General features: G+C 40.8%; 1 protein-coding gene across 1 annotated transcript in view; it reads left to right on the top strand.

Moving 5' to 3' along the window:
* Nucleotides 1-23,045, top strand: part of mctp1a (multiple C2 domains, transmembrane 1a) — an 87,491-nt gene that overhangs the window by 26,160 nt on the left and 38,286 nt on the right. Inside the window, exons 9-14 of the mRNA XM_035657668.1 lie at nucleotides 6,654-6,747; nucleotides 11,686-11,788; nucleotides 12,681-12,783; nucleotides 13,376-13,477; nucleotides 14,006-14,080; nucleotides 16,321-16,440. Coding sequence (XP_035513561.1) covers nucleotides 6,654-6,747; nucleotides 11,686-11,788; nucleotides 12,681-12,783; nucleotides 13,376-13,477; nucleotides 14,006-14,080; nucleotides 16,321-16,440 — 597 coding nt within the window. The remainder of the gene's footprint in view (nucleotides 1-6,653; nucleotides 6,748-11,685; nucleotides 11,789-12,680; nucleotides 12,784-13,375; nucleotides 13,478-14,005; nucleotides 14,081-16,320; nucleotides 16,441-23,045) is intronic.

Below are 23,045 nucleotides of genomic sequence, written 5' to 3'. Positions count from 1 at the left end.
TTAAGTGCTCAAAATCTACATACTTAATTTTTCCTTTCATCATTACTTCACACACAACTACAATAATTTCACATAGTCACACTTTATATTACTGATTGACTATATACCTAATACTATGGCTTATTCCCTGGATTGATTGCTGTATGATGCAAGTCGACAGTCGTCCAAGTTACAAAAACAAAGAGTATCCTTCACGCATTCGTCATCAGACTTCTGATTGTTGTAAAGTCACAATTTATAAAGAATCTCACTTATTTATCAAGAACAATTCCTTTTTTTCATAAACTGAAATTTGAAATAAACTGATTTTAGAGGAAGTGAGGAGGAAGATGTTTCACAAAAGGAAAGGAAGGAAGGAAGAAGTTTGAGAGGTCAGGGAAGAGAAATCTTTTCTCTTATGGGCACTACTGAGATGAGCTGTTTGGACTAACTGTTTGGGAAAGATGGAGGCTCACATCGCTGGTTTGATTCTGTTGCTATGATTCACGCCACCAGTATTGTGCAGTATTTGCATCAGCATCGTGCAGTGAGTTGTGTGTGTTACGCATTTATGATTAATGCATGTGGGCTCATTTATTTGTGTGTAAAATGTCCTAGCTTGTTAGCCAGTCATCATTGATTTAAGCTTAGTATTAAAGAGTGAGAGAGAGTGAGAAAGAGAGCCCTAAGGCCCCATCTGCTCCAGAGGCCCTCCACTCAACACAATGCTTTCAATGTCTTTGTCTTAGACTAGTTAACCCTTCACACCCTGTCATCCTCACTCCTTGCCACAAAGAGACACTCAAACACAACTCACACACATGTTCACACACTTTCAATAGATTTCATTCACTGACAGCCTTGACATGGGACATTTCTCTGCACATCAACAGAATGTTGTATTGTGTTATTACTCAATGCTGCAGCCATATTTGCTTCCAGTCATTACTTATTCTAACAGAAAGAAAGAAAATATTTGTTCACTTAATGTTTTTAGTTAAATTTAGGACTTAATAACCAAATAAGATACTCTATTTGTTTTATCATTTTTGTACAATTACATTTAATTGTCTGGGAGAGTTGTAGTAGTAAATTTTCCCATGAGTACCACTTAGTTACATGTGCTTTTATGTGTGGCTGTACTGTGCATGTGTGTTCACATACTGTACAGTAACTATCTGCGTTTGTGAGATTATAGGATGTGTTCTGATTTCAGTTAACGGTATGTCCCAGCTGGTGTGTGTTTGCGTCTTTCGGTGTGTGCCTAGGCACCAGCGGCGAGGCTCCACAGGCCAAACACGGGTGCCACGACCTACATAACCGTGGCGGTGCCTTATTGGCTAGCCACGGGAGGTCGGCCACTCTGCTCCGCGCTGCAGCAACCACCTAAGATCAGAGGGGGGAGCTCTAGGACTGAGACACACACACACGCTGTGCCTCTCTTCACAGCCACAAAATGAGGACGGGGCGCAGGAGTGTGTGTGTGTGTGTGTGTGTGTGTGTTTGCGTGAGTGTGTGTAATAGGGGGCGAGAGGTAAAGGATGAGGGTTGCACCGGGAAGGGAAGGCGTGTAAAATGAAAAGAAAAAGCTATTTCACCTCTCTCACAACTTGTGCAGACCCCGTTTTTCTGCTCGGCTGAAGGCGAGACATTTTCCTTCCTTCGCCTACCTCTTTTCCTGTCTCCTTCTCTCTCCCGCACTCCCCATCTCTGTCCCGCTCTCCCGGCAGCCTCAGCTCTTTGTCTGTCGCCACTGTGGCCCTCCCGTTAGATGAAGGGATGGAGAGATAGAAGGTGGTGGGAAGGTGGGGGGTTGCAGATGGAGGGGCACAGCGAGGTCGGTTAGAAGACTTGAATGGTCTCTACCTATTAACATATTCCTTTTCCCCAGACTGCCCGTCTTTCAGTTAGAGAATTTAATATAGATGTACCTTATCAAAGACCACTGATAAGACCAAGTACCACCACTAATACATAACAGTGCTGCTCAAAGCTTACTAATCTGCCCTGTGTGTGTGCGCGCATGTGTAGGTAGGTGTATGTTATTATGCTTGGGCACATTTTTACTGACTGGTATTATCAGCTTGAAATCAGCTGTCCAGCACAAGCCTGCACAAAGCATTCACTACCGCTAATCACAAACAGGCACACAAACAGACACATGCAAAAACAGTACCTTCCTGCGTCAGCTATCTAATAAAAAGATGGGGGTTGGCAGAGCAATACAAGTACCATGCTGTCATCATCACAGCTTTAAAGAGCAGATACCTTCACAAATGAGAATGAGCAAGAGAAGAGAATTGAAATCCTTTGCTCGTCCCAGCCATCAGCGGTGTGGCCAACCCTGCTCATCATGAAAACACACACGCAAGATTACTTTAAGGCAGTGTAGCAGTGAATTGTTGCAAAAAAAAAGTGTGAATATTGCAAAAAAAATCCCACACCTTCATAATTGCACCCTTCAATAACTTGAATCTCAAAGAAAACATTACGGATTTTAAATCCTAGAAATGTCTTTGTCACATACATGCACACACACCTATATACACGCCACACCTTATGTGGTCACAATCAGGTCACTCTGCTGTATTTGGCAGGTGTTTCTTCCTCATTCCAATCTGTGGCCATTGAAGAAAGCAAATAATAGACACCTGAGTGCTGGGATCTGAAGCTAGCGCACTGCTCATTAATGTCTCTCTCATTCTAGCTGTTCTGCATTGTGACGGCTTTGTGTGTGTACGTCTGCCAGGTTTGTGAATGCCTCTTTACACTTGCATGTGCCGCTTGCATGCGTGTGAATGAGTACACATGATTTTCTACTGCAAACTACTTTGAATTCAGCTGACGGCAGAGCTATATGCAACACGGTGCAATACACTTAGTGACAACTGCCTTAGATGTACTATTGCTCACCGTAACCTTTCCTTCATCCCTAATTACTGTTTCCCAGAAGTAGAGAGGGACAGAGGGAGAGAGGGAAAAGGAGAGGAAGAGATTTATGCATTATGACGGCAAAGGAGCACACACGCTAATGGCTCTTAATGGGTCTAAGGTGGCCGTAAGATGGGTGGATGAGAGAAGGAGGACATGGTGACCTCCGCTGAAGTGGTGGCACTTCACCACTCGCTCCTGTATACACACACATACACAACATTCACACACACGCACACACACACACGAACACACACAACATACACACAACACACACACACCGGACCTGCAATACCTCTCCCACCCACTCTGGTGCACTGCTCTAAGGTGAAGAGAAAGGACACAACCTGAACAGGAAGTGAGATAAGCAGCTGCAGTAAAGGAGGGGCAGAGAGCAAACTTTGAGAGGGAATCTTGACAGACAGTGATGCTGTGTTGATGAACAGGAGTGGGAATTGGAGGAAGAGGAGGAAGTTGTTAGCACTGGGTTTGTGTTTGAGCATTTCACTGACACTGTCTGCGTGTGAAATGTTATATGGAGCGCTGATGAAAGGTGACACGATGCAAAGATGACAGCGAGTCATAAGCCTATGGCGGGGCTGATTCATTTGTGTGTCTGTTGAGTGTGACAGAGACGGGAAGAAGATGTCACAGTGACAAGCTGTCAATCACAGACAGGGCGGGGGTTTGTATTTATGAAAAGCCAACTCTGTCCTTCCATTTTTCTCTCCTCTCCTCTGTTCATCCCTTCTTTTCATCTCCTTCTTATTCCCATCATTCCACCTGCGTGCTGATGGGGGTGTGGGGGAGACGTAAATGAGGGAGTGGGGGTAGGTCTTGGCCTCCCTTCATCTCTCTTTCTCTCTACCTGTCCATCTGTCTGTCTATTCCGTCTTTTGCTGTCTGTCTTTCTGATAAGGATTTGAATCTTTGTAGAGGATGGGTGTGTTTTCTCCACCAGTGGATTGAGGATGAACCTTAAATGTCCCCTCATGGAGTCTGTATGGCAGGAGGAAGGGATAGAGTGTGGATGATGGGTTGGGGGTGTAGAAATATCTCTGTATCCATACATTAAAGACGTAATTTTCTTCGTTCAATCCATGCAGTGTATCTGTGTGTCAATATGGACACAATTGCTGTAGTATTGTATTGAAATGATAATACTTTGATCTTTTTGGTACGATTTCAAAAGGCGGTTATTTTTTGATACTGTACTTAAATGCATGTAAAAATGTTTTTCTATAAACACAAGTGCACAAATGTTAAATGTCCAAACATAAACGGAATAAACTAAAAATACAGTCCAAAGTTGGAAACACTTTGATTTAAATCAAGAATTGTCTGATCAAGTAAACTTGATTACACAACTGACCCATAAAATACAGTCTAACTTGGGGAAATTCTGGTCCATAAATATCTGATTAAATACTGAGTAAACAAGATTATGAGTCTGACCAGACATTTGATGCCAGCTTTTGGTATAGTTTGTACAGACACATTTTTGTCAGTACCAAAAAAATATTGACGTTTGATTCCTAGGTACGTTATCGGCATCATGACCTGTCCTGCTGTTGAACATTAACACACTAACTAGTCAGCCTTTAGTTTGCCCTCGTCTCTTCTGCTGTTGCCTCCCTCATGCCCTCTCTCTGACTCCTTTCCTCCCTGTGTCTGTCCCCTTAGCTGCTCGCCAATAATCACAACAAGCAGCTGTATCTTCAGAGAAATCGTGCCTTAAAATTGAGAGTTGTCCCCTCTCTCCCTCTCTCTTTCTGTCTCTTTCACATGCTCTCTTTCCCCCTCTCTTTCTTTCGCACACTCTCCTCTCATCTCCTTTAGAGAGCTTTTGGACAATGATATCGCTGGAAACAGGCAGAGTCTGACAGAGTTGGTAATAATGAATTAAGTCTGTAGCCTGGCCCTGACTCTGAAATTTAAATTATAATTACTCCTGTGGGGATGGAAGGGGTTATTGCCAGAGAGAGAGAAATAAATTGAAGTGAAGTGCATTTCCACTCTGCTTTTAAGACACGCCGACATGCTACTCAATTTGGCCTCAGTGTAGGTTTTCTATGCATGTGTTTATACCTGAGTATTTGGGTGTGAACAAAAGCATGAGTTTATGATTGTATGTGTGTCTGTCAATGCGTGCCCATGTCTTGGTTTCCACAGGTCTCCCTCTATTCTGCAGATTTACAGACTCGTTTTTTCACTGTCATCATTCCTTCTCCTGGTTATTAAAACCCTGTACATACAGTATTTCCCTTCTTATTATAAACAATCGCAGGGCCTCATGGCAACTCTTGACTGTGCATTTAAGTGTGTCTTTATGGTGTGTGAGCATACAAAAAAAAGAAAATATGTCAGGGGGGAGAGTGTGTTTGTGGGAGTAAGCTTGTGTCCTTGACCTCGTGTTTTACAGTTGGTGTGTTTATCTATTGTGACTGTTACAGTTGTCCTCTTTTGTTTGGATGTTGTGCAAACTGGATAGTGTGTGTGGAGGTCAGTTTGTGTTTGCCTCATAACTATGATATCACTGCCAGTCACGATTCACTGGATGTGTGTACTCACCACAATATCTCTCTGATTATTATATTAATAGCCTAATACTTTCTCTTTACGTCTCTCTGTAAAGAGAACAAACACACAAACCGAAGTGTAGGCAGTTTACAATGAGCCCTATAAAGACACATTAATATATCTCTAAGATGTTAAAAATCCTGCTGTAATTTCTTGTAAATTTGTTTCATATTCCTATGTTGTTATATTGTGATGTGTTTTCTTTTTTCACCTTTGTGTTTCTTTTTCTGCTGATATTACTGCTGCTATTCACACACCCTCTTAACACCTTATAAACACACAACATATAAATACAACATTGTGAGGAAGCGATTCATGGAGTGACTAAAAAAGTAAATACTAGCCAGAGATTTTCAATAACATTTTCCAGACTGGCAGTGTACACCAGTCAGTGAATCTGTTTTGGGTTAAAAAAAAAACAGACAATTTATACAATAATACACATCAAACTTCTGGAGAGATACAGAGAGGATGTCCAAATCTCATACAAACATTGTCTGCCTCAGACTGACACTCTTCTCCTCAAAGTCATTATACAAAACACTATGGGAAACACTACTTTTCACAAAAATAAAGAGAGAGATAGAACTCTTTACTCTGTAACTCACTAAGTGAATAACTTAAAAGTTAATAGAAGTATTTGCAATATTGTATAGTTTATGGGACAGTTTTTTGTGCATTCTCACCTTAAGTTAGCCTTCTCATTGTATGTGAAAACCAGGTATAATGCTGAAATCTATTAAGTTTTAATACTTGATTGACATGTTATAGTGTTGATCTCCCCTGTTGTCTGTAATGAGCCCTCTTTGTTCTACTTTTATCTGTGTACTGTTTTTATTTGATGTAACCTTTTTACAATATATTTCTGCATGGCTCATCATCTTTACCAACATCAGTGACGTTCTGCTTTATGTAAAAAGTATAAAGTTAGAAAAGATTTCAAACAGACAAGCACGGCTATTCAGGGAAATTAAATCTGGCCATTTGTCCTCGGTTAGACTTCACTATAAATGCCAGCTCTACATTTTCAAATAAGGACTGTTAAAGGACATATTCTACCCTTTCCTCTCTTAATGAAATGTCAGGCTATTGACCTGACTTTCTCTTCAGTGCTAATTTGCCGTCCTCTTTGACCTTTCACCCCTGTTCCTGTGATGTTTCAGAACGTGTGGAGGTCCTTCCATAACCTGAAAGATGTCGGTGTGGTGCAGGTGAAGGTCATTAGGGCTGAGGGACTGATGGCAGCAGATGTCACAGGTAAGACGATGACCTTCAGTCCAAACTACCAGACGATAACCTCTGCAGTTCCCATACACATACACAAGTTAGTTCCTTGTTTTTACACTCTTGTATTCATTTTCATATAATAATACACCTAAAAATAATCTGACAAATAGGCCTAAATTTTTTGCTGTTGTTTTGCAATTTCTGTTGATACTTTACTATCAGAGTGAGAACTACAGAGCATCTGATAGGTAATACCATCAATTACAAGAGTAATCTTCGCTTTAAATAACTTTTACTTGAGTTTTGCATCTAGACATTGAACAATTCTTGTGGCACATTTTCCTCCACCAGCAATCTGCCATATATCTAGCCACAGATAAAGTCAGTGTGTAATTTTGGTTTAAGGGATGATCCTCAGAGAATCCTCAGAGAGAGTTAAAGTCTACTTTGTGCAGGACGCTAAATTTGTCTCTGCATTTTTAGAAAAGATGCAGGCTGCTCATTTGAATAATAGAGAAAAAGTACATATTTGAACCAACAAATCTCTCTCCCTCCTCCTGCTCTTTCTCTGCTTGCTCTCTCTGAATCCTCTATTCTCCATTAATTCTTACTTTTAATTAGGTCTACAGTGGACAGGCCTAGTTTTTCACTCTGTATTATCTAGTAGAGAGAGAAGGAAATGTGTGTGTGTGTGTGTGTGTGTGTGAGAGAGAGAGAGAGAGTGAGAGAGAAAGAGAGTGAGAGAGAGAGAGAGAGAGAGAGAGAGTCTAGAGTTTTTCTCCATTTGAAACAGCCACAGTCCCATTAGCCAATACAGAGTGGAGCTGGTTGATTTGGGTTATTGCGTGGAGCGACCGGAGCAGCCGGAGTTCAGGGCTAATGGCTCTCTGGCTCTTGTATTTCACTCGGAGCAGAAATTTGCTCCGTGACCTCGTTGTAGAGCTCATCATTCAGTCTGAGCTTCATGGATCCTTTTAAAAAACCAAGAGTAAAACTGTGCAAATATAATGTCTATTGGCTGTTTGTTTGACTTTCACTTTGTCTCTGCCAGTTTGGTGTGGTCATAGAAAACAGGTTGGATTTCAGAACAGTGTCTTTATGGCCTGTGGTGATTTGAAATTATTGCTACAGGCTGATGTCACAGTAAAAGTGCAGCATGTCTTGAGGTTCCAACCAGGGCTAATATTTAACTTAGACACTACTAAGCCTGAATACAACACGAATGGAGAAAAATGTTGAATTCAGATTTAAAACCCTACAACAAACATGCTTTCTTTGGAAAAACATTTGTGACATCATGACATGGGACAGTTTTTAATTAGACTGATGAAGGAGGAGAAATGTTCTACATTTAAACATGTGCCTACCTAATATATTTCACATTTTGAAACTTGGATTTCACATACTAAAAAACAGAATACATGTTTTGTACAATGTTTTCACATCACAAAATATGGGCTTTAGTTTCATGTGGGTTTTCACACAATTTTTGTTATAGCCAGAGATCTCAAATTCAGACAGTCCAATTTGTATCATTATTTGAAAAGAAAGTATATTTCTTTTGTTCACCACCACCAGATTCTTCCAGTCAATGTAACCCCATAAAGATAGATGTAATAGACTGATACAGTTAACAGACAGGCAAAGGATTGTTTCTAGATGGTTTATTCCTGTTTTGTGTATGTGTATATGTGTGTGTGTGTGTGTGTGTGTGTGTGTGTGTGTGTTTGTAGAGGTATAATGCTCTGTTGAGACAAGGACAGTGAGAGAGACAGAAGGAGAGAGAAACTGAAGAGAAAGAGACACACAGAGGGTGTCTGAAATAGACACAAGATAACGCAACAAAGAGGGGAAAAGGATGAGACAGACAAGTGAGGGACCTCTCGCAATGCACACACACACACACACACAGACAAACAGACAGACAGAGAGAGAGGGAGAGAGAGAGAGGAGGTCAGTGAGAGAGAGGGAGAGTTCACCATCTCTCTCCCATTCACGCTGCCTGTCTCCACTCCTGTCTTTTCCCCTCCTCCTCCTCCTCTCTCTCTCCTCTCTGGCCATCTCTCTCTCTAATTGAAGTGTTTTTGTGGAGTAGCTCCTCTCCAGCCCGAGTAGGATAACTGAAAATAGTCTCTAAAACCAACAATCCCTTTTGTCTGCCAGCTCTTGTCCCTCTGAGTGGATGCTATACTGTTAGAACATTTCAATAGTAACACACACACACACACACACACACTTCCAGCAGCAGTACCACAGCATGTGTAGACTTTTGTGTTAGATTTTCCTCAGCATCACTGACATATGGAGGAATACAGTAGATAATCTTGTGTAGCCTATTAAAAGCTATGAAGAAATGGAAAATAAATGCAACTAAAATGCAATTGATTTACATTTTAAAGTCTGAATCATAATTAATTGTGATTATACAAGAACATGAGAGCGTGCCTTCCCTCTCAACCTCAAACTCCTCACTAACTCTAAGCTTCCTGCGAGGCAATTACAGCGTGCTCCCTCGTCTCCGTACTGTATTCATCCTCCACACTTATCTTAGGGCAGCCTGAAATGAGTTTGAGCCCTCTCCTTGCTGTAAACCGTATTCCAGCGCCACAGAGATGGGACCTAGAGGGGGGAGGAGCTTTGCTTGGACATTACCTGGATGATCTCTGAGTGGCGCTCAAACCTGAGCGTGTAATTGGTTAAGACAGCCGCCTCTGGTGCTGGCGGTCAATAAGGTGAAAGTTCATCACCAATGACAACTGTCACTTTGCGGCAACACTGCCTGCCATGTCATTAAAAACTGAATATTAGAGAGAAAATGGGGGAGGGACGGGCTTCTGCAGAAATAATTTCCATCTCTTAATTTGGGTGATTGCATTTAAATTTAATCAGACTTGATTTGCGGGAACAACATTATAATCGCTTATGCTATGGAAACTCTGGGATAATTAAGGAGGATTTGAACTATTCACTAACGTAAAAATATTGAATGAAAACTGATACCAAAATATATTTTTAATAATACTTATTTACAATTTTAAAATAAATTTTTGTGTGTAGATATAATTGGTCCAAGAAAGAATTTGTATTTTAATACAATACATACTTTATTTGGTATGCAAGCAATTTATATGGCTAACAACGTATGTACAGAGAGATGCATTGAGAAGTAGGCTCTTGAGTCCATTGTCTTTTGTCTGTTTTAATGTATCTTGTTTTCTATCGTAGGAGTCATAGCTGTCAATATCCACTTCAAACACTCTACATCAATAGAGTGCCACAAACAGATATGAAAGGCAACACCTACGGCTCAACATTGATCACGGTGACATTTACTTTGCACACCCACTAAATGTCCTGCCCTTGTCACAACATTTGAAGAAAATCACACCAATCAATGGCACTAACACACACACACATGCTTCTCATGCTACACACAGACGAACACAGACAAGCACATACACAAATGCAGCAGGAGGCTTTGAACTCAATCCCAACTTTATTGAGTCTTATTATGCAACATCGCTGCTTTACTAATATTTCAGTATTCTTGATATTTTCCCTGGGAATGCGTGTGGGACATTAGTTTTTTTTTTACTTTCTGACCCAGTCTTTTCAAGTGATAAGCTTGAACAAACAGCGCAACGGCTCCCAACAGTTTTAATAAAAAGTAATGATCAAAGCCAGAATTAAGAGTTTTGTTGTTTTTAGTTCATTTTGAGGCAATCGAAGGGAGGCGGGCTGGCAGGCATGGGGAGCTGGTCTCACTCCTTTCTGTGTACAAAGAAATTGAAATGTGAGATGTTAGTAAACAAATAGAGAATATATAGGACATTACTGGTTTTGATTATTATAGTACAGTATGCTATTCTCAGGAGGAAGAAATAACTCTGTGATTATGTTTATTTCTCCTCTCGGTGTCTCTTTACCCGTTACATAACTGTAGTAAATTCTGAATTGAAAGTTTTGTTGGAATGAATTAGCATTAATGAATATGATTTATAGTGAACCATATATCATATGTTTTATAAGATCTAAGGGTCTTTAAAGTTCTCACATAGTGTATTAAAGTTTTATCTTTTGGCGGCGACAGGCCACTTAAAGTATTTCATTTGTGATCCTTGGTTTTTCAAATGATTTATTGTGTAAGATAAATCTAAATTAGGATATATGTTGTTCTGTTATTATTCCTGTAAAATGTCATGTGTGTTATATTAATGAAACTAGTATTGCTGCCAGTGTAATAAACACAAGTTTAATTTCAATAGCCTAAACCACTGTTTTTTATTAATTGACATTGCTGTCAATAGAAAAAGGCAGAAAGGATGGTGAGGAAATGTTTTCTCTGTCATTCATTCATCATTTAATTCTCATGTTGCTTTTGCTTTCCCTCATCTTGTTGCCGCTACCATCTCACCACTCGCTTGGAATCGCTAATCATGAACCAGCTATGTTTCTCACACCCCTGCTCGGCTGTCTTTATCTCCTACTTTGAACTCTTCTCTGGCCTTCGGAGCCACATCGCTCTCTGTGTTTTCAGTACCGTCCATTCTCTAACTCTCTCCTTTTACCCTCCCACCTCCTCCTTGTGACTGCCGAGGGCACAGTTGTCCTGTAGCTTATCTTCTAGTTGTCCATGTTCCCAGGGTGTTGATAGAAACAGCTTGCAGCTGTTCCTCTGATATACTGTTTTATGATATACACTGCATCAAAGCTAAAAATGAAAGAATCACATTATTACAGGTCTGATAAGTCCAGCGTTGGAGCTTTCATGTGGTTTAAGGGGAGGATGCTATTTACTATCTGTCTTAATAATATGAGGGATTGAAGATAGACGAAAGCTATTGAAATTACTCAAGATTCTCACCTTCCTTAAAACCTCAAGGCAACAAAAGTTTAGTGTCTGCTGTATTTATGTTTCTGTTTTCATTAAGAAGGTCATTCTTCTGTGCTTTTCTTTTTGTGTGGCAGGTAAGAGTGACCCATTCTGTGTGGTGGAGCTGAGTAACGATCGGCTGCAGACGCACACTGTCTACAAAAACCTCAACCCAGAGTGGAACAAGGTCTTCACTTTGTGAGTGGCTTTTACATTATCTATATTTCTAACTATATGTGTGTATCTATATACACACACATATAGTTTGTATTCACTGCAGTAATAAAAATTGTTAACTGACACTTTTTAATTAAAGACAGCAACAGTCACAATAATAAAAAAGGAATATGATCTAATTCCTCAAATTCAAAGCATAGCATAGCAAATAGTTTTGTGTGTGTGTGTGTGTGTGCGTTTTAAATAAAATGTGGACATATCTGAGCATTGAAAAATAAGCCTACTGATCACAGTTTATAGTGTAGAATGCTATTGCCATTAAAGAACTTTGAACTATATTCACAATCATTATTAGTACAACTTCTCATTTAATAGTGTTTTAAAATGTGTTGCATTCCTACAAAAATATAGTTTTACTGAGACTATAGTTATATGTGAATGTTCTAATTCTACATACTTTTTTAAATATATATGACGCAGTTTCATTCAGGAGAAAAAACTTGTGAATTCCCAGTAATGGGAGAGATTAATTTAGTCTTTCTTTGAGTGCACGTCTTTCTCATAGCCTCCTTTCTATACATAACATCAGGCATCTTCTTGCTAGCCTAGTTTTCAATAGATGACACGTCTGATCTTCACACTTTAGTTCTACTTAGCTCATGCAGTAATGTAGTACAATATCACATAAAGCATGTTAATGGTGACTTTAAAACATTTATGTAAATATAATACAGGGTTTCAAATATGAGGTACTTGTTATGACTCATATAGCGTTTGAGATTTTAAACTGTTTTCTATGTGTCTTTAATATTTAAAGAAGCTTGTGAAAGATGTGATAGCTTTTACACTGTTTCAGTTTGTAGCCCATATTTCAGGATATGTGTCATTGGTGTTGTCTTTGTGTGTGGTCCAGTAACGTGAAGGACATCCACTCAGTACTCGAGGTCACTGTTTATGATGAGGACCGAGACAGAAGTGCAGACTTCCTGGGGAAAGTGGTGATTCCTTTACTAAATGTGAGTCAAAGGCAGATTTCTGTGTGTGTTTCTTTTTCTTTCCCCTTGGGGATAATAGAGAGAACATAGAGGAACGGAAAGAATGAAAACACACAGTGGAAGATATAAAAAGCAGAGGTTATTTTTGCAACTACACAGATGAGACTGTTATTATTTCAAAAAGAGTAAGAGATGACAGGAAGGAGAAGAAATGGAAGACAGACTGAGCAAAAAGAGTGATAGGTGAGAAGAAAGAAAGTGAGGGGATGAGAGATGATACGAAAATGACACTGATCGAGAGATGGAACGATGCGATTTAGAGAAAAAAGAAAGACAGAAGACAGTCTCTTATATTTGAAAAAATATAGATAGCCTGTGAAAGAACTGTGTGTCTAATATATCTATGCTCTGCTGTACAGTATGATTCCCCAGGATAGTTAATTTCTGTTTGACAGAGCCGAGCTGCAGTGGGTAATGAACAGGTACTTGTCAGAGTTGCCACAGTTGTTTTGGGTTCCCTGTCAGCGCCAGCAGCTGGGGTTCAAAGGTGGCTCAGGGAGCCGATTCAGCCGGGTATTGCCAGACAGACGCCTGTCATGTCCCTCTCCCACAGATCCAAAATGGAGAACGCAAAGCCTACGCCTTGAAAAGCAAGGAGCTGACAGGGCCAACAAAAGGGGTCATCTTTCTCGAAATAGACGTGATTTTTAATGCTGTAAGTCTTTCTTTTGCTTTTTGATTCTCCTCCCTGATTTTTTTTTTATTTTGCCCCCCACCCCCATTATCCTCTCTCTCCATCCCTCTCTTGTTCTCTCCAGGATTGCCCCCCTCTACGCTGCTGTTGTCTTTATTCTGTTTGTCCCCCCCTCCCTCGCTTCCATCTCATCCCTCGTCCCTTGTCCCTCGTCCTCGTTTTGGCTTTAATTATCGAAGACTCCCTCTAAACAGCCTTTGTTCGCCCATTCACCATCGCTGTGTGTGTCCTATAGCGGCCATCTTACAGCTTTCTCTCCCGCTCTCTCTAGCCTCTGACATGGGGCACGCTCTATGCATGTGCTGCAATGCTAACGCTACATCAGTACACAATGTGTTAAAAAAATACACAATAATCAAAATATAGTTTCTCACTAATTTATTGTCATCATCTCTGTCAATTTACTTACGTGTATTATTTTAAATTAGTGTGATTTTACTCTCACCGTTTGCTGTTTAAGATGTTGTGTGTGCTCACTCCATCCTCCAGGTGAAGGCTGGTCTCAGGACATTGATTCCCATTGAGCAGAAGTATATCGAGGAGGAGCCCAAAGTATCCAAACAGGTACCTCAGCAGTCAACACTTATCTTCTACCACTTCGCCTTATTTATATCTGTGTCCACCGCTGCTTTACTGTCTTAAGTAAAACCAACAAGCCCGGAGAGTGGCATCTTATAAACCACAACAACTGTGTGGGCAAGATACAACAGGATGATTGAAGGAATAACAGAATTTCGTTTCTTATTTTTCTTCCCTCCTCTCTCTCTTTTCTCCCCCCCTCTTATCCACTCTGAGTGGTGAATAGAAATGTCAAGCTGTCAGCTCTGGGGTGCATAAGTAGATTGGCCATCCTTATAGTTGGCCCTCTTTGCCACTGCTGCTTTGCACTTCATTGTCACGCCGCTCAGTGTGGCGGCACCACAAAGAGCTGAATAGTAGGGGCTGGCCCACATCAGACATGTCATATGAGTGACCGTTTGGGCTCAGCAGTCAATGCTGCGCCACGCACAGCCGAGCACAGCCGTGCCGAGCACAGCACAGCACACAACCCCAGCTCCCATACCACCCTTTTGTCAGCCCTCCATCTATTCACTTTTTTCCTCACTTTTTCTGCTTTCTCTCTTGCTCTCTGTCTCAGCCCACTCTACACTTTTCTCCCAAGTGCAGAATCCTTTTTTCATCTCCATTTCACCTCTGACTCATAGAGATGACCCATGTCAGCGTCTCGCAATGATGATGTCACTGGCTGCTTTGGAGGGATTGCCCTGTGAGGGCTCTTTTGTGTGGTAGCAGGTCCCCTGCTGTTGCTTGCTGCTTAGTGTGCAGACACACACACAGAAAGGAAAAGAAAAAAACATATAAGCTGCCTGCCAAACAAAACCATTTAATTGTAATTATGACATTTGACTGAATAAATGACTTCACCAATTTTCTAAATGTTTTCAAGGAATAACTCAGGGCTCTCTTTGAAATAATTCATGAAAAATTAAATAGTCTTATCACGGCAGTTATGGCAATAATGAGCCCAGAAGAGTACAGCATGTACATCAAGTGCGTGCGCTGAGGAACGTGGAAATGGATGATTCACAGTCTTGCTGTCCTCAGGGTCTGTGTGTCCCCAGCAGGACACTATACAGTCATCCTTAGTTTGGCAACAAAAAGCTTATCATAATTATACATAGAGAAGGAAGAATCCTCCTCTCATCTAGCATCAAAGCAGCCAAGCCACCCCTAACCACATGCAAATCCAGCCGGAAACACACTTACGTTCAGACAATAGACTTTACTGTAGTGCTACAAACATATGCTGTATACCCACTGTATACACACATTCAAACACACACACAATTTCCCAAAGAGTAAAATAATGGCCTAGAATTTTTTGAACAGCGATCTACAGAGACAGTTTGTCCTTTGGGAGCACTTTCTCCTGGTGGTGACCTGATTGGGTGGTTGGCGGTCTGCGCTGCTGTTATGCTATTCCCTCAATGGCTGGCAACCCAGGGGGAGGACAGCAGTTAGCCTGTTTCTCTCATATCTGGCCAAATGCATTGAGAACCCTCAGGGAGGAGAATCCACGGACTGTGCTGAAAATTGTTATTATTGTACTTAACTTTATCACTGGAAGAGTAGACTTAAAGAAACATTGCGAGTCAGCTTGTCATATTTAAAGCAACCGTTTGTCCTTTACACTGATCCACATCCATATATAGGTTTGCAGCCATAGTTAGGTCAAAGCTGCAAATCTCAAGTTGTAAAACTTAATGCTCCAAAGTGACAACAGAATAAGACACTACAGGGTCTGAATCTATCATATTAAGACTTACTGACAATATGTCATTTTAATGGAGGTGCTAATTATATGCTTTCTTACTAAATTGTGATGAATCCAGACCTTAACTAAACATAAAGGAGAGGAAATTGACCGCTTTAACAGTATGTCCTCACAAATGTCTCAATCAGAGATGAGCAATAACAGCTGTGCTTATGTTTGTAAGCATATAATTTTACTCCTATCTACTTACTTCTAATAATACTTTACAAAAAGTATACATGTGCTGCTAATGTGGAAAAAAACATTATATGTTTTAGAGTTATTCTCAGCTGCCTGCCGCACAAAGTTTCATAAATTATCCACAATACAACATGTTATTAAGTCTGATTACAGAATGGTCATATGTTTATGTATTTACCACCTTTACAGTGGAGTGATATAACAGTATCCCTTGCTAACACACGTTTCTGGCCTTAAGCGTATACTTGTTTTAAATGTTAAATGTGTTTTGTCTTTGCCTCCTTTCTAGCTGCTGTTACGCAACTTCAACAGAGTTAGGCGCTGCATCATGTTCCTGATCAACACAGGCTGCTACATCAACAGCTGCTTCGAATGGGACTCTCCACAGAGGAGCATCTGTGCTTTCGTGGTACGTATAGCAGGGATGAAGAACTGGAACAGAACCTTGTTTATAGCCTTTTAGGTAGAATGACTCTTGCTACAGACAGGATTATGATATATTATTATTAATTTTGTTAATCAAGAATTTAATTGAATTGAATTAACCCCACTGACATTGATGCATCATTACTATTCTAAATATATTTACTAATAATAGTCATATATGTATTTTACCAATAACACTTTGTATGCTGGTTAACATCTGCACACACACAGTAGGGAAGCATCATGTTCACAGATGTTCCTTACCAGTGAAGGATCCACAAAGTATGGATCCTTCACTGGTAATTGCACACTCTAAAGCGAGAGACTGTTGATGTCTCAAGCACAGTTAAGTACATTACCACACTGTAACCCCACTAAACACCAGTTACTCAGCATCTAATTATCTTGATATGATAGTCTCGATTAAACACTTTTTCTGGCTTTGTATTAAATGTACAAACACACATGGTATATACATGGCAAGTGTCTGTTTTGACACTCGGGGGCTGGGAATGAATGGAGAGTTGGTGTTGCAGCTTAAACAATATTTTTAAGGAAATCGTCAGACATCCAAATACTTTAATCAAATTTTGCTACAATCTGCGGAAGTATGACAAGCTGTTCCTGCAGACAGTGGAAAGTGGCAGCTTCTTTCTCTCCTCTTCATCATCTCTGTCTCTCTCTCCCTCCTGTCATCTGTGTCTGGTATTAAAAGGTGAAGTGTAATTGGACAGCAGAGCTATCAGTAAAAGACATTCTCCTGCAGGGCGGTGAGTGGCTGCATGGAGGTTCCTACCCTAAAGATGACAGAGCAGGCATTTAATCCTGTCTGGTTTAGTGTCCTGACTTAAGTAGCTACAGGACAGGTGGACCCGCCCCGCCCCAGCCCTTTACCATGGGGGCACTAAGTGTCTCCACAGCAGACATTAGACATTAGCAGCATTTGACTGTCTGACACAGCCTCTCTGTAGAGGCTGTGTGTGTGTGCATGTGTGTGTGTGTGTGTGTGTGTTTGTACAGCAGGTCACAGTGTCATCACAAGACATGGGTCAGAAGAGACATAGTATTGATCAGTTAACATTTTCCTTCTGTGTGTGTGCGAGCACACTCATGTACGCGCCTGGCGTGCGCGTGTGCTTTTGCATTTTCACTCATGTAAGGCTGAACTGGGCGTGCGTGCCCTCGTGTCATATCTTTTAGAAATAAATGAAAATGTCAGACAAAAAAATTTCAAGGAATTCACAGAATACAAGGTCACTTCAGATTTGCCAATCTACATGGTGAATAGAGAGGGGAGGATGCAGCCTTGGATAATGCACATCATGTCAGTACACACACACGCACACATGCACGCTTGCCTTGTATAGCTCTTCACCCTTTTTGAAAACACACCTTATAGTACATCAATTTCTGAGTAACAGTGCCGACTATTCATATTCTCATTGTACTCACTTAAATTCAAAGTATTCAGATGACGATAAAGGATGTATCTAGGCCAAGGACGTAGCGGTTTATAGTTTATAGAAAGTCTGAAATTTAGGTGTCATTGTGCTTTTCCTCTCTCCCCCCTCTCTCGCTCTTTTGGGAGTCTGTTATCGTAGGAGTATGCACTTAGCTAAAAGCATCAGAGTATTTAGGGCCTCTGCTCTACACAGGTACTCCCTCCCTTCCCTTCCATTTCTTCATCCCTCTCTCATTTCTCCCTCACTTTGAGAGGCCTCTTAATCACTTCGCTCATCTCTTTAAGTGGGTTTTTATGGGGGGCCATCTGGCCAAGGTGGTGCGTTCATGAAGGTGTACGGCTGTGTGTGATTATGGGCATGTGTGTCTGTTCACATGTGCATGTGTGTTTCTGTCTGGCCGTCTTTCTAGACAGATGTTACGCTTAACTTTCCAACACGGCACTAGCTACAGTGGTGGAGTTGTGGGCAATTCAACCTCTCAACTTACAAATGTGTTCACTTCTTAACTTCTTAAGTAAGCCTGAGGGGAGCATTTAAGTGTGGTCATATATTTGTGGGGTTTTGTGAATGCAAAAGTACATCAAAATGCAGTTGTCATACTTCACAACATTCCCTCCATAAAAACACTCTAAATATTCTTCATGGTTCCTTACTCTCCTTCTGCCCAATTCTGCAATGCCATCCGCATGTACACATCGCCCATTAGTGCCAGCTGTGATTAGTGTGTATGTTGTGTGTGTTTTGTGAGCATGTGAGAGAAAGAGAGATATCGCATAGTCTCACATGCTGCCTTTCTCTCTCTCTCTCACACCCACACTGCTGTCACCTACCCATCCCGACAGTGAATCAGCCACCGTGGCAGCTTTGCCTGAGGCGTTGGCACAATGGACGGGACTGGAGTTACCTCCTGTCCTGCATGATGGGTGGTGTCTGTCTGTGTGTGTGGGTGTGTGTGTGTGGGTGGGTCTTGGTGTCTCCGTCTCCCTGTCTCAGGGTTAAGCGCCTGCTTCCTCTTTCCACACCTGCAAGCTGAGTGTCTCTCCCTTCTATCCATCCATCCATCCCTGTTCCTCTTTATCTCTCCCTCCCCTCCTCTTCCTTTGCCTTCCCTCCTGGAGAGTTGAGGCCATTGTGGGGCTGAGCGGTGTTGGGTTCTGTTCTCCTGCTGCTGCCAGCTCTCCCCACGGCCCTTGCAAGACAAGGCTGTTATTGCCCCAGGGACCGCAGGCCTCAGCAGCTCTTCCTCCAAACAAATTTGCTGTAACTTTATCTGCAATTGGGCCCTGAATTGGGAGCAAATAGAGGCAGCTTTGTGAAGCTCGGGGAAGGGCGAGGGCAGCGAGCTGGGGGTTGTTGGGGAGGCAGGGGAAATGATACCGGGCTCTTTTATGTCAGGCAAAGTAGGACTCTTATCAGGAAGGGAGCCCAGACAAGGGAGCTACTTCTAGAGGAAACTGGAGCACCTATCACCTGCTTTGCATTTAGATAAAAATTCACCCTGCTGAAATAAAAAAAGGGAAAAAAAGCAAAGACAGGTACAGAAGCAACTATTTGAGTGTGTGTGGGTGGGTATGTGTGTGTGTGTGTGTCTGTGTGTTTGCACATGCCTGGCTGGCAGTTTGATACACATACACACACAGTGCAGAGACGCCATAGCAGTCAGTCTTACACACCACTCCAGGTCTCTTTAAATTGCTCCTTTGACTCCTCTTCAAAGAACCTGTCTAACTTTTAAAAGTTTTAAAGTCGGGAGTTCGTCTTTGCCCACAGCAAGGGACAGCTTTGAAAGATATATTTTCACATTTTACTGCTCTCCTGATTTGCCAAATGAATGATAGTTGAAATATAGTGGCATGACTAACAGAGAATACCAAGTCAGAGTTTAATCACCAGAGATTTAGACTCAACAGAAAATGCGTGAAGCCTTTTTGTTGAGAAGTGGGGGATATAGCATTCTTACTTCTGATAGGTACCAGTATGCAGTTGCAGTACTGTGGCCATAAAATGGTGGATGCTTTATTTTAATTTTCCATGTTATTACAAAATGACTGGCATTGACACATTGGGTTTAGTCATTCAGGCTGCTTTTTTATCAGATGAACAGCATTAATTGGGCTGGAGAGCTATATTCTGCAGGAGTACAGCAGGGGGCAGTCTAGCACCACTGAATTATGGTTAGGTCCGGTCACAAACAGGACACAGTCTCCCTCCCTCTTCCATTCTCTGGAACTTAACAGGACTTTCTAGTTGCTATCTGGCAACACTTAGTGCCAGCATGGAAATTGATGTAAGAGAGATAAAGGGGAACTCTGAAATCCAAACTTCAGTTTCACTCCACTGAGACAGAGCAGGGGGAAAGTTAGCCTGGTGTGTGGTTAATGTAAGCCAAAGTACTGAATATTACCCTCCCACAGTGCCGCGGCTCAGAGCCGTAAGGACGCGGGTTGTGTTTTGAAACAAATAATGCAAGATACAACTCTCAACGTGCCGCTCTGAGTGCTTGAATAAATCATTTTGACTTGTCTATTTTGTTAACATTTTTAATAAATCTTCTTGTGTTCAGGGGATTTCTTAATATTAAGAGAAAGCATCAAATATTATAGCTGTGATTAAATCCAACTACAGAGACCTGTCAAAATAATTTAGTTTACTGATTTTGTGTATTGGTATTTTAGCCAAAATATTACAAATTATACTGCCACGGTTTTACTTTGTTCCTGCTTGTGATTGTCCATTTTAATTATACATCTCATTTGAATTTCAGTTTGTGCTTAGATGTGAAGTTTGCCCAGTTCAATTGTAGCCTGTAACTGTATATGAAATGTTTTAGCAGATTTGACAGAGGAAAATATTATTTAACTTTGTTTCATGACAAGTGAATAGTTTTGTTTCAGCAAAAAAAATTTTTAAAGCAGTGATGATTAAGTTTTATGACAAAATAGATTTGCTGGGTAAAAGTAAATTGCTGCCAGTAGTTTGGTTACAAAATCAAATTTCCACCATAGAAGAAATAAAACTAAACTAGTTTTAAAATACATATTGATCAGTACTGTGTTAGTAGTTCAAACAATTACAGACAATATTTCATACGCTGCTAGTACGAGAAGGAAAAAGAGGCTACATCTCATTTTTGTTTTTTGTATCAAATTTCTTTACATGTTCTCTAAACTAAATTACAGAGTTTGCATAATTTGAATAATATAGAAGTACATATACAGAGAGGGACAAACACACTAATTGTGTTTATATGAATATTTTTACATCACCACTCAGGTAAGAATTAAGCAGTATTAAACGCAAGAGTGGAGCATGGTGAGCTTCCCTCTGAGTGCGTGCTCAGATATTCACTGTGAACTGTCACCGACCACTACATAATGTGTGTCTGACCACACAGAGTCATCTACAAATTATTCCCATAGACTACATCTGGAGCTTCATTTAGCATTTTCCCTCTCTTTTTTCCCCCCCCCGATCCAGCATGTTTTCGTCGTTTTTTTTTCTCCGCCTTTCTCCGGTCACTGACATCCACAGCAGGCTCCTTCCCACTCCTTCTTCCCCAGGCGAAGAGTCTGCTATCTGGTGTAGCAAGCAATGGGGGGTGGCTGTGATCGCCCAGTCCTGGTGGAAAGGTCCAGGCACTGTAGGGCCCCTATTACCCAGCCGAGGGGCATGGAAACGGGGCAGGGCTGGCCACTGCTGAGCCTGGGTGTCCGGTTCCTCTAGCTGCCAGTCAAAACTTCGCCCTCAGCTACTATAACCAAACGGAGGAGGAACGAAGGGGGACGACAGGTTAAACGACCTCAGGCAAATAGAGAAGAAAGCATTTTTTTTTAAAAACATGAAAGAGGGTTTTAGGGTTTCATATAAACATCAGGACAGTGAGGAGCAATTAATTTGTCTGTTGTGTGATAACGATACCATGAGCGATTAGAGAACCAGACACTAAATATATTTACAGTGCAATATATGCTTGCTGTAAGGTATATTTATAGCAGAGTATTTAAAAGGAGCACTGTGTGTGTCTGATGAAGATGTTAGTAAGTGTGCAGTTATTTATAGCTTCTACCAGAATAGGTTTAAAACAAGTGAGCTCCTTTGTTTGTTTGACTGAAGTCATGTTTCTGCACCTCTATTGCACATTGTTTAGTTAGAGATTATTTCAGTGTTTATCAATGTTACAGATTTGTAAATTATAATAATTTGTAGGGAGATGGATAATTTTAGACATTACATTTTGTAGAGAAAATGTGTGTAAACATGTGTTATGTTTGCCTGTGTGCGGGTTTCTGTTGCTTAGTTTACATGGTCCTAACAGCTTTTTATGATGTATGAAGGGAAATTGTTGTGTTGCTTATTAGTATACAAATATGAATTATTGAATAGTTTCTTTCTTATTCTCCTACACAGCTGTATAAGAGAAAGACTCTTTGTATGTGAGAAAGTGAAGTTGAGCCTGAGAGAGAGACAGAGAAAGATTTCGATCCTTTTGGGAGATTTGGTTGTTGCACCAAGGCCATTCAGGTTTATTTGAAAAAGATATTTAGCTGTGAGCATTATGCAAATGCACTGGACATTTCTAATGTTTAATTTATATCTCTTTTGCTTTGTATACTCAGTGTCTGTTAATTTTACATGAACTTATAGTTCCATTCAAAAGTTTGGATCTAACCCTTTCAAACTTTTCTGTCAGAAGTGGAAAAGTTGAGAAAATGTATTGTTTAATTGTGTTGTTATTGTGAAGAGTTGTTTGCATTGATATTCCGATGCATGTGTTCGTGTGTGCATGTGAAAGGAAAATGAAATACCAACGGCACAGTGTGTTCAGTTTAGTGTCCGACAGGCTCCACTACAGTAACAGTGGACCTGCATACACACTCTTGAGGGGCTGTTGAACCTCATATTCATATTAACCTTAGACTGTAAACACAATGAAGAGCTTTATTTTCACTCTCCTCTCTCTCCTTTTCCACACACACAGAAATTAAACAATTTGATTATTACTCTCTTGTTGATGCTGTTGAGCCAAACAGGAAAAATAATAATTGGTACACAGACCAGTAAATCTGCTTTATACAGTACTAGTCTCAATTTCACCACTCTTTAAAAGTTTCCCATTAAAACTGAT

Source organism: Morone saxatilis, unplaced genomic scaffold (genome assembly GCF_004916995.1).
Source record: "Morone saxatilis isolate NCDOM2014 unplaced genomic scaffold, NCSU_SB_2.0 Contig16, whole genome shotgun sequence".
Classification (NCBI taxonomy): Eukaryota; Metazoa; Chordata; class Actinopteri; family Moronidae; genus Morone; species Morone saxatilis.
Note: the sequence above shows the minus strand (reverse complement) of the source record. Positions and strands in the feature narration are given on the sequence as shown.